The following is a 13,218-nucleotide window of genomic DNA, read 5'->3' as shown; positions in this document are numbered from 1 at the left end:
GCAGGAAAATAGCATTATTAATATAAACTCTGCTAATTATACACGTTTTTTCTTATTTACTTATTTTATTGTTTCACTAGCCATACTTTGTTAAATGTATTATCTACATATATTATTAAAAAAATAAAAGCAATACCCAAGATATGCATTATGAATGTTTATTTACATATTAAGGCTCGTGATTGGCTGGCGAGCCGTGACGCAACATACGTGACTGTCAGCGTTGCAGACATGGCGGAAGTGAAAGGTCAGTTAAATCTCTTGACTTCACATTTCATTCTTGATTTAGCTAAATAAATACAGTAATGCGTCATCTTAAACCAGGACTAGTTACCGCTGCCGTCGGTGTGTGTGTGGTGTGTCTGGATTGGTCATTTACGAGTGTTTTCTGCAGTGTGATGCTGAATTTGAGTGTGTAAGCAGTTCTTCTCTTCAATGACACTCGCGTTATCCGTTCATTCCTTCACTGGTTACTCGGAGTGAGTGAGTGTGTGTTTATCTGAAGCGGTTTTGTGTGTGTGTGTTGCAGTGTTTCCTCTGTGCTGTGTGGTGCAGAACTACGCCTGGGGTAAAGCGGGTCTGGACAGTGAGGTGGCGCGGCTGGTGCTCGGCGGAGACCCGCAGGCGCTCATTGAGCACAGCAAACCCTATGCAGAGGTACACGCTATACTACACTACACTGAACATACAGATACACACTATACAACAACACACTGAACATACAGATACACACTATTTATACAACAACACACTGAACATACAAATTTACACTATACATACTCAACCCCTACTGAAAAAAACAGCTTAAACCAGCCTAGATTGGTTGGCTGGTTTTAGCTGGTTGACCAGTCTGGTTTTAGAGGGGTTTTGGCCATTTCCACGCTGGTTTCCAGCCAATTCCAGCCTGGTCTTAGCTACATATACATATATATATACACATACATACATACAAACATACATACAGTTGTGGGCAAAATTATGAGCCGCCGCACTGAAATATTTTTTAATTTTACAAATATTTGTCAAATGATGTTTAACAGATTCAGGAATTTTTTACAGTATTTCTTATAATATTTTTTCTTCTGAAGAAAGTCTTATTTGTTTTATTTTGGCTAGAATAAAAGCAGTTTTTAATGTTTTTAAAACCATTTTAGGGTGAATATTATTAGCCCCCTTAAGCAATATTTGTTTTCGATTGTCTACAGAACAAACCGCTGTTATACAATGACTTGCCTAATTACCCTAACATTACCCTAAATAACCTAGTTAAGCCTTTAAATGTCACTTTAAGCTGAATACTAGTATCTTGAAGAATATCTAGTCTAATATTATGGCAAAGATAAAATAAATCCGTATTTGTGTGTTTGTTGCAGCTGTGGATGGGTGCTCACCCCAAAGGCGATGCTCTCATCAAAGACAACAGGATTTCCCAGAGGACGCTGGGCCAGTGGATTGCAGATTTCCCGGGATCCCTGGGGTCAAAGGTCAAGGACACCTTTCATGGGCAGCTTCCCTTCCTGTTCAAAGTGCTGTCTGTAAACACGGCTCTGTCCATCCAGGCGCATCCCAACAGGGTGAGACACCAAACATGATACATATGCTATATGCACTGGAACTTTTGATTTGGAATAAGCCCACTCAGTCCGTCATGCCATTATAAAATCGCAGCATTAAAGAAATCTGGTTTCTTTCAAATCAATGACATTCACTGCCTGATTGAGATACGATATAAAGTGGGTCTCACACTGCATTAGATGACATTGTTCTGTGCCATCATGTTTTTAAAATATGGACATTTGTTTTACCACAGTATTTTCAATGCAGTTTCTGCACTAGCCTGCTGCTCCTGATGTCACTTTCATCTCGTGTTATGCTTGAACGACTAAATGAGTGCTTAGTCTAATTAACAGACTATAATTTAATTAAATTACATGATCTGTGCTTTAAAAAGAGCCTTATTTTTTACAAGTTTCACGGTAAGTTTCTTGGTAACTGCAAAGACATTTGTTGTGCATATTAGCCAATCCTATTGCTGATTTATTACAAACTAATTGGTTAATTTACAATTTTCTTTCTCATTTTAAAAAAAGAAAATGTCAATATTACACTCACATGATCAGCTATAAAGAAAACACACAAAACGTATTCATACAGTATTTCATTAATGCTGAAAACAACATTGAATAACAGTATGACAAGAACAAAGCTCAAAACTTCCTACATTTGTAAAAGTTCATGCAGAGTTTGCAAGTCCAGAACAGAATTTTGGCCCCCCAAAAAAGTCCAGTTTCCAGTCTGATTGACTGCAGGACTCTTTATTTATTAAACCTTTAATTTAACCCTCGAGATTTGTAAGCTCTTTTTCAAAAATGTGCAATAAGAGTAAATTATTTTAAGACATGTATCTAAAATAATCATAAGATTGCATAATGGTTTATGATAAATATAAAATGAATAAAGCAAGTACCTTACCATGTTGTTCATGTCCGCAAGGAGCTGGCTGCGAGACTCCATGCGCAATTTCCTGAACATTATCCTGACAACAACCACAAGCCGGAGATGGCCATCGCTCTCACGCAGTTTGAGGGTCTCTGTGGTTTCCGGCCCATGGAGGAAATCTTGGGCTTTCTCAAAAGTGAGTGCTTAATGAACTACACATGAAGTCAGAATTATTCACCCCCCTGTTTATTTTTTGCCCAATTTCTGTTTAACAAAGCGAAGATTTAGTTCAACACATTTCTAAACATAATAGTTTTAATAACTCATTTCTAATAACTGATTTATTTATCAGCAAATAATGTTTGACTAGATATTCTTCAAGACACTTCTACACAGCTTAAAGAGACATTTAAAGGCTTAACTAGGTTAATTAAGGTAAAGTTAGGGTAATTAGGCAAGTCATTGTATAACAGTGGTTTGTTCTGTAGACTATCCAAAACAAATAAAGCTTAAGGGGGCTAATAATATTGACCTTCAAATGGGTTCATAAAAATTTAAAACTGCTTTTATTCTAGCCAAGACTTTCTCCAGAAGAAAAAATATTGTCAGACTTACTGTGAAAATTTCCTGAATCTGCTGAACATTATTCAGGAAATATTTGAAACAGAAAAAAGAGGCCTAACAGTTTTGACTTCAACTGTATATGAGGAAATGCATTTTTGTTTGCTTTTTAAGATACTGAAATATGTACAATTTAAAACTAAATTTATCTTTGTTTTACAAAATATTCCATAAAATGTAAATGTCACATTATAGAAGTGAAATGAATAGAAAAGGGCATTTCATAAGTGCTGTTTAACAGAGCAAGCACATTTTTCACAGTATTTCTTTTAGTTTCTTTATTATTTGTTTTAGTTTGGCTGAAATGAAAATGAGAACAAATATTTTAATACATGTAAAATCTGCTAAGGTCACTTTTATTAGCCACCTCACACATTTATTTTAAATTGGCTACAGAATAAACCACTGTTGTCCAAATGTCCCTAATTAGTCCTCTTAAGCATTTACACACACACACAGTGTAAAATTAAGAGGCCACTTGAAAACTCTCCAGATTTATTAGGTATTATTTGAGTCAATTGGGGTTAGCCAACTAATAGCGTAAATGAACAACTATTGACGACTAGAAAAATCATCATTTGCTGGCAGCCTTATACAATATTGTCTCACGATAACATTTGTCTTGAAGCAATGCTTGCTGAGTGAATCTGCATTTGACTGAATCATTTGACTTTAAAGAGACTTGAATTACTTCTGAAAGAGTCAGTTGCTTTGAATGATTCAATAAATCAATCATTAACACTTGGATTTGTCACCACCTACTGGCAATTTCAGTGTCACGTTAATTTATCCTAATATTTCCAGCCGTATGTGTGGTTTGTGGGTTTTTTCATCAGACTTGCTTTACTTCTAAAAGAATCAGCTGCTTTGAATGAATCAACTGAATGAACAATTTGATCAATCATTCATTAACACGGGATTTGTCGCCACCTACTGACAAGTTCAGTTTCACATGTATTTATCCTGATATTTGCAACTGCATGTGTGGTTTGTGGGTTTTTTCATCAGATGTCCCAGAGTTCCGAGCGCTGGTGGGAAACGAAGCCTCTGAGGAGCTGCAGAGTGCTGACGGAGACCCGGAGCGGACGTCTCTCGCCCTGAAGAAATGCTTCACCAGAATGATGAACTGCGAGAAGAAGCTGTTTGTGGACCAGCTCAACATGCTAGTCAAGCGAATCTCAGAGGAAGGTGAGAGGGAAACTGTTTGTCTCCTAGCTATGTTTCCATCCAGTGTGCTGTTTCTAGCACATCTGACCAGTGAATCCAGCACGTGTAATCTACCAGTGTAATCTGACCAGTGAATCCAGCTCGTGTAATCTGACCAGTGAATCCAGCTCGTGTAATCTACCTAATCAAACAGTAGCTATGTTTTTATCCAGCGTACTGTTTTTAGCACATCTGACCAGTGAATCCAGCTCGTGTAATCTACCTAATCAAACAGTAGCTATGTTTCCATCCAGCGTACCGTTTTTAGCACATCTGACCAGTGAATCCAGCTCGTGTAATCTACCTAATCAAACAGGAGCTATGTTTTCATCCAGTGTGCCGTTTTTAACACATCTGACCAGTGAATCCAGCTCGTGTAATCTACCTAATCAAACAGGAGCTATGTTTCCATCCAGTGTGCTGTTTCTAGCACATCTGACCAGTGAATCCAGTTCGTGTAATCTATCTAATCAAACTGTAGCTATGTTTCCATCCAGCGTGCCGTTTTTAACCGTCTGATCAGTGAATCCAGCTCGTGTAATCTACCCAATCAAACAGTAGCTATGTTTCCATCCCATGTGCCGTTTTTAGCACATCTGACCAGTGAATCCAGCTCGTATAATCTATCTAATCAAACAGTAGCTATGTTTCCATCCCATGTGCCATTTTTAGCACATCTGACTAGTGAATCCAGCTCGTGTAATCTACCTAATCAAACAGTAGCTATGTTTCCATCCAGTGTGCCGTTTTTAACCGTCTGACCAGTGAATCCAGCTCGTGTAATCTAATCAAACAATAGCTATGTTTTCATCCAAAAATGCTAATTAAACTGAAGCGCAAAACTGGAATATCACATAAAACATTTGTGAGTAAAGCATCGATTACATCCATAAAGTCAATTTATTTACATCCATTTAGCATTTCCATTATCATTTATCATTTTCATGCAATATTCCAAAGCGCACATAAAAACAGGTGGATCAAAACATAAGCTAATGTTTATCCAGGACTTCCACTCCCACATCTGCAAACACACATTCCTGACCTGATCTATCGCATCTGTGTGTTCTGTGTTGAGATGAAACCGGTCTGACCTGCTGTGTCGTTCCAGAAGCCGCAGGTAAAGACACCTCTAGAAGTAACGGAGAGCTGCTGCTGCGGCTTCATTCCCAGTATCCCGGAGACATCGGCTGCTTCTCCATTTACTTCCTCAACCGCATCGTGCTGCAGCCGGGAGAGGCCATGTTTCTGGGGGCAAATGAGCCTCATGCTTATCTGTCCGGAGGTCAGAGGTCATGTTACTCAGAAAATGTGTTTTGTATGTGTGTGAATTTTAGTAATGTATAATTTTAATGATATAAATGATCATAATTGTAGTAATAATAATGTGAATTTTAATAATATTCACATAATTATTAATAATATTGGAATAATTTTATTAATTTGTTAAATGTGTTGTGTATATACAATATTAATGCTTATATATATTAATAAAATACAATAATACTATATAAATGTATAAATATATTCATTAATATTTACTTTATACTATTAAAAGTATTAATAGTTTAATCAATAATCTATTTCATCCAGGTTGGATTGTTGGGCTTTGCATTGAATATATTTATTAATATTCGTTTAATAATCCATACCGTTTAATTGGTGTTTATTTATTCCATTTAGGTTGTGTAATTTCTATTTTTTATTATATTTATTTAATAATATTCACACAATAACCCTTCATAATAATTCATTGCTGTTCATTTATTGCATGTAGGTTGTGTATTTGAATTCTTGTGAAATGTCTTAATTTTTATGCATTTATTAATCTATAATATTAATAAAAAAATAAATGAATAATCATTTATTACATGTAAGCTGTATATATTAACATCTCGTGAAATACTGTCATTAATAATTTAATAATCCAATAATCCTTAATATTACAATAGTTAATATTAATAGAGTCTGCATGTATTACAGTCTGTGTTGTGGTCATAAATATTCCACATATGTTGTGTCATTACATTTATGTGAAATATATTTATATGCACAGCATTTTTCATTTGTTTATCGCAGACTGTGTGGAGTGTATGGCGTGTTCTGATAACACCGTTCGTGCCGGACTGACCCCCAAATACATAGACGTGGACACTCTGTGTGAAATGTTGAATTACTGCCCAGCTCCCGTCAGTGCCAAAATCTTCCCCTGTGTGCGGGACAACGCCGACCCCTGTGTCTACCTCTACGACCCCCCTGTGCCAGACTTCACCGTCATGAGAATACAGGTCCAAATACACACTTCAGTCAAATACACACAAGTCAAATAACACTTGAATTTTCTCATAATGTGCATCACAGTATCAGCTCTGTGTTTAAAGGATCTGATCTCTCTAAATCCTGTCTTTCAACATGACTCTACTCTGCTTTGATTGGTCACATAGCCCTCCTTTACTTTGACCCTATTGTGCTCTCATTGGTAAGATGACTGAACTCTGCCCTTATTGGTCAGATGACCTTATTATGCTCTTATTGGTCAGACGACTCTACTCTGATTGGTCAGATAACTGCACTCTTCTCTGATTGGTCAAATTACCCTATTGCACTCTGATTGGTCAGAAGACACATTCTTATAATTGGTCAGATGGCTGTACTCTGATCTGATTGGTCAGATGATCCTAATGTGCTTTGATTGGTCAAATTTACTATGCTTTGTTTGGTCCGATGAGCCTTGTCCTCTGATTGGTCAGACGACTCTGCTCTGATTGGTCAATGACCCTATTTTACTCTGATTGTTCAGATTATCCTGTTGTGCTTTGATTGGTCAGAATCAGATGTTTTTACCATGCTAGGATTGATCTGATGACGCTTTTGCGCTTTAATTGGTTAGATGACTGCACTCTGCTCTGATTGGTCTGATTACCCTATTGCACTAAGATTGCTCAGATGACACTGTTGCACTCTGATTGGTCAAATGGCACTACACTTCACCCAAAAAGGACCATAGCCATACTCTGATTGGTCAGGTGACCCTGCTCTGTTCTGATTGGTCAGATGGCATTACAGACAGTTCAGAACTGATTATTTCTTTGACAGACAGTAAATCTTTTATTATTTTGCAGTAATTAATATTCACAAAACGCTTCACTGCACACTACATGAATGGTAGTGTCCACTAAAGCATAACAGGGGCACTTGAGGAGTATTATAATGCTAATGTAGCTGTTGGTTCTTCAGGTGCCGTCCTCGACTCTGCAGTATACTGTGAGTGCTCTGGATTCTGCGGGAATCCTGCTGGTCATTGACGGTGAGGCCGTCGCCACGTCTGCTGCTGCTCTCTCTGACATCACTCTAAAACGAGGCTCCGTGCTCTTCATTTCAGCCAATGAGAACGTCTCTTTACAGCTGACATCATCCACAGGCATGACCATGTTCAGAGCGTGCTGCTTACTGTAGGAGACGCTTCAGAAACATCCCGTTACCATCCGTTCTGTCCTGTATCTGCTAAAACACCTCCAGTAGAACTCATGTTCCCATGTTTTTGGCTTCATCATGAACATGCATGACGAATAACCCCTCCTTAGCTGGAGACTATAATTATTAGAATGACGTTTAGTGTTGAAATGGCTATGCTAACCAAAAAAAACAATAACAGTTTGAGGTTTTGAACAAGGTTGTTGTGCATGTTCTTCAGAAATATGTCAGTATATAAATTAAAGTCGACATAAAATAAAGACGGGACTTATTTATGAGGGAAGGGATATTCAATCAGAAAAATGACTGTACGGTGAAAAGTAAGAGTTTAAACCACCAGCATTACATTAGCGATTGCTAGGATTTCAGGAATTCTGTATTATTGGTCCTAAACCAAAAGCTTAATGGTTAAAGTTATTAGATTTTGGTGAAAGTTTATAAATTATTTCCAGTTATATACACTTTTTCCTTCTTTAGAATGGCTTGCACTGAATAATCACCGTAATAAATCCAGGATTATAGAACTTATTTCCATTAGAAGTCACTAAAGATCATACATAGAACATTCCTAGAGTATTTTAATTTAGTTCCTGAAAAACAGCCTAATGGGAACCTTCTTTAACAAGTTTGCAATGTAAAGCAAAATTAAATGGATGCAAGTGTGGAAGTTTGCACATGTCCACAACTGCTCTTAGTTTCAAAATAAGATGAGATTTATTTTGTGGGTAATAATAATATGGTATTAAGTGCATGTTTTTTTTTTTAAGTTACAAAACACACCGGCAGCCAATCAGAAGTACTCTTCCCAGATTGGTCAGATGACCCTAATGTGCTCCTATTAGTAATGACCTCATTGTGCTCTAATTAGTCAGACAACTCTTCTTTGATTGGTCAAATTACCCTATGCAGGGTTCATACAGTCATGGAAAACCTGGAAAAGTCATGGAGTTTTGACATTTTCAGGCCTTTAAAAGTTTTGGAAAAGTCATGAAAAACAAATATCTGTATTCTTGAATATAGGTTATTTACTTCTTTTCTGTTCTTGGCCAATCACGTACTCTGACATTATTAGTGCGGTGTAAACATTATCTGAATCAATTTTACATAGATCTAAATTAAAACTAAACAGATTGTTGCGTGTAATAAATTTGAACATGCATTGTTTTTCTTTTACTACGCAGATGTAGACATTGCATGAAAGAATAGATCATGAAAATTTACTTGAAAGTCTTGGAAAACTCATGAAATTTTAGAAGTAAAAATGTGTGTGAACCCTGCTTATGGCACTCTGATTGGTCAGATGACCCAATTGCGGTCGGATTAGTCGTGTCTAGAAATATAGTGGGGGCGGAGACCTGTTGGGTTATAGCCATGTTTGATTGGGTGCTTTCCAATATCATCATCATTTAAATGTAAAACTCTCTTAAGTGCACCTATAAATGAGTCACTGAGAGTCCAAAAGCATACAGGCAAAACAAAATGAATCCCAATGGCTACCGATGACACATTGAGGTCTTATGAAGCAAAACAGTTAGTCTATGGAAGAAATTTGACATTATTTACAAAATATTTCTGTAAAACTTTAGTTTAGGGCACAACTCTATTTTGCATCCCTTTTCCCAAAACCTAAACCAAGCTTCTACCATACTATTATTAAGCTAGTAGTGTTAGTAAAGTGTTACCAATATTTCCAAATATTACACTTTCATTTTTGGGTGAACTGCCCCTTTAAGACTATAAATATGGTCAGGTTTGACGACTCATTTAAATGCACGGATGCATGATCACTCGCTATTGGCTGCAAGATATAAACATTTCATGAAACCAAATTAGCTCCATTAGAGAAGTTCTGCATAAGGATGATGAAACACCTTTTGCATGTTCAAAAAAAACATAACCTTTAAAAACAACAGATATTAGGACAGAAACTGATTTACTTTTACATAAAAACCCGGTAACGTTGCCTTGAGACCAGTTTTAACATTTTAAGAGCTTTTCCATGGCACTACAGTCACGGACACACTCTTCCAACACCGGAAACATGTTCAGGGCTTTATTAACGATGTGAGTTTTGTGATTTGATTAGCAGTTGGGCTAATTTTAACATCGACCCTGAAAAAGTGTTTTCATACGTGTGAAACTTTGTTACCGATTTCTATTCTCCCTTCTTCGTGGCTTGATGTGTGGTTATGCTTTTATTGCTGTAGTTACTATTTGCACTATTTACCGTGTGGAGAGCACAAAGGATGCTGGGAACGTTCCCGTCGTCCTGATGTCTGTTTACTGTATTTTTAGTGCCCTCTTCAGATATGTGTAAAGCCAGACCACTGACCTCAGCCTTGTTGGTTTTCAGAATTATGTCTAATATTTTTGGAGCCATGTTAATGGCCGTTCACACAAAGTACGATAGCTGTAAAGATAACAATGATGATGGGGAGGTAAAAATCATTCTGAATGTAAAACAACAGCAGAGTTCAGACTACAGGACTAAAACGATTATTACGTGGAGAAACAATATGAGTGGGATTAATTTCACAATGTTTTTATTGTTTATTCAGCTAATAAACAATAAAACGCATACAGCCAATGAGAATCTATTGAAATATAAAGGAGGCGACATTGCAGAGAAGCGGTCTTTTCAACGATTATTTAACCTCCTCGGGCTCAGTGTCCAGTCCACATATGTGGACAGCACGTTTTAGCTCTTAAGTGGCAATTTAAAATACTCTGAATGGTTTATTTTGTTACAGACATTCAGTGTCATCCTGCCACTGTTCTGCAGCATATGAAATGTCCCTAACACTATTTTAACTGTCCAAAATGGCCAAAAAATGTTGTTTTTCCTCTCTGATAGTCAAAACATGTTCAAAAAAATATGTTATTAATGCATTAAAAACAGTCAGGAATAAGTGTTTTATGGAAATTCAGACTAGAGTCCACATATATGGACATCATTTTTCTCTAAAAGTACATCGTATCAAAAGATCATACTTAGGTTTTATTCTAATCAGGTTCCAATAAGCCCAAATAGCAAAGAGAAATAAAAATACATGTAAAAAAAAAACAGCTTGGGCCTTTAAGAGGTTAAAGATCATGACTATATAGAAAACAATCAATTAAAATGGGAGGGAATGATCCAAATTTACATGGAATCTACGTAAGCCATGCCAGCAAATTGAGGTATAAAATGAGGTGTATATTGTGTTTTCCTTTGAGAATGCTGGGACAAAATATTGTATTAATATTCAGTTAGGCCTGTCACAATAGTCAAATATGAACTTTTATCATGTAAAGAACATTGACATGAATATCTTTAACATTTTTAGCTGATTGCCGGCTTCTGACTGGACGTGTCAGTGAGTTTAGGGAACGGTTACAAGCAGTGTTTTCTTACAGCTGAAGAAAGTAAAGTTTCTCATTTTCCAACCTGCTCTCACAAAGAAACTTAACACAATCTCACAGCAATTCAGAACTTTTTGATTTAGTGGCTAATTTGTATGAATTTGTACGAGTTCAGTCTCATGAAATTGTATGAATTTAAAAAGTAGGTGTGGCACCCAACTCCCCTAAACCCACCCTCATTGGGGGAGGTGCAAATCACAACAAAACTATGAATGCGATTTTACAAATTCATACAAATTAGCCACTAAATCAAAGAGTTCTGAATTGCTGTGAGATTGACGATTCACAAATAACGTCATTTTACAAGGACATTTACATCTTGTTTTCATCTCTTAAATGATTCTATTCTTATATGTTGTTGTATTATCATTACATAAATGTAGGCATAAATTGGTCTTAAAGTCAAATTCACATATCGCAATCATTTCTATGACACTACGGGAGGGACTGATCAATATTAACATGGAAGCTATTTAAGCCACGCACCTATAATGTATGTCTTGGGGAGCACCCAGAGGAAACCTTTACCAACACGGGGAGAACATGCAAACTCCTCAGAAATGCCAACTGGCTCAGCTGGAACTCGAACCACTGACCTTCTTGCTGAGAGGCAATGGTAGCAAGTTGAATATTAAAAATAAAAGTACTAGTTTCAGTGTCTTTTTGTTTTCTTTTTGAAAATGATGTGAAAAATAATGTTTATATTATAAATACAGGCATAAATTGGTCTTAAAATGACAATAATTTCACTTATGTCAATTTCTATAATACAACACAGACAGAAACATTATATTGTTTGTAGGTTACGGTGGTTTTACTCATGGCGTATACAATTTAGTTTTCTAATCATCCAGTTAGTAAGGAATATTAGTAAGAGGTCGACTGTAGAGCTCATCCAGCTGTCATCGTTGTAACAGGAGTGAAACTCCATGAACTCGCTGATGTGACGACAGCTTCATTCATTATTACAGCACTTTTTGCTTTAGAATTTTAATGTTTGTTTGTCCTGCTGCAAAGAGAACCGTCTGATATTTGCACAATGTAAAGAGTAAAGCCTGTCGCACTGTGGACGAGGTGCAGTTGTGCCATGTCTTTAAAATGCTATTTGTTTTCTATGAGTGAAGCCTATGCAGAGAGGCACACTCTCAGCAGCGCCAGCTGATCGCTTATTTGCATTGATCGTGTATTTTGAACTGAAATATAATCAGGAGCAGCAGACGAGTGCCTAAATTACCGGAAGCGCCCGGCCAGAGCGCTTATTGATAAAAGTCCCCGTGCACATCGCTGCCCTACTTTTCCTGCTTGCGAAAGTATCAACTGCATTTAAAATGTCAAACACAAAGCTTGATTTTTGCAGTACTTTTGAACTCAAATTACAATAAAGAAATACATTACCCTTCAGATACACACCCCTCATCTAGATTTTCCCCCTAGCGCCATCTGGCGGCCCCCGGTTTGAGAACCGCTGAGAGATTACACGAGCTGGATTCACTGGTCAGATGAGCTAGTAACCACACAATAAGGATACCTTGCAGGCTGCAGAAGAATAGCATAAATTAAAACAATGTTCTCGTTTGCTGGTGTGGACCCAAATATAGTTATTGTTATATTTATAGTTCTTGTCCTAAGTGTGAACGGCCTTTTATTCTGTTCTGAGATCAGCGCATGCGTTCGATGGCTAAAGTCTGAACGAATGATGAATGTATGGCACTTTCTGAGCTGTAATGGAGCATGTGTCTGCTAAGAGGAACTCTGTATGTAATCTCGATGAAATAAAACTTGTGTAATCTTTCATCTGCCGTTTCACCTGCTCATTTCTGGACAGTTTTTATGATATGAAGAACTTGCGCAACAGCTTTACCAGACAAAGGCTGTGTCCTCGTTTACTGACGGTGGTTTATTGGATCTTTGTGTTTGCTTTAATCATGTAGCTGTTATTATTGCTTCCTATTGGGTGCAGCTCAAACAGGATATGAGAGCTAAAATTCATAAAACAATACATTTAGAGGTGCATGTCATGATGGAGGAAAATATGCTTTTGCAAGACTTGAAGCTTTTAGAAATGTGAGGATTCAA

The 13,218-nt window shown here is 37.0% G+C and overlaps 1 protein-coding gene across 2 annotated transcripts; it reads left to right on the top strand.

The window, feature by feature from the left end:
- Positions 1 to 203: 203 nt before the first annotated feature.
- mpi (mannose phosphate isomerase) lies at positions 204 to 12,936 on the top strand. 2 transcript variants are annotated; one of them, XM_056451360.1, is made up of 8 exons: positions 204 to 247; positions 530 to 657; positions 1,374 to 1,574; positions 2,494 to 2,635; positions 4,069 to 4,248; positions 5,378 to 5,551; positions 6,346 to 6,554; positions 7,504 to 12,936. In XM_056451360.1, exons 1-8 carry the CDS (start codon positions 232 to 234, stop codon positions 7,720 to 7,722), a joined length of 1,269 nt encoding a protein of 422 aa, XP_056307335.1. In that variant the 5' UTR covers positions 204 to 231; the 3' UTR covers positions 7,723 to 12,936. The 2 variants fall into 2 exon arrangements, with proteins under 2 accessions (XP_056307335.1, XP_056307336.1); XM_056451361.1 differs by lacking the exon at positions 204 to 247 and adding an exon at positions 274 to 415.
- Positions 12,937 to 13,218: the final 282 nt, after the last annotated feature.

Source organism: Danio aesculapii, chromosome 25 (assembly GCF_903798145.1).
Source record: "Danio aesculapii chromosome 25, fDanAes4.1, whole genome shotgun sequence".
NCBI lineage: Eukaryota > Metazoa > Chordata > Actinopteri > Cypriniformes > Danionidae > Danio > Danio aesculapii.
Note: the sequence above shows the minus strand (reverse complement) of the source record. Positions and strands in the feature narration are given on the sequence as shown.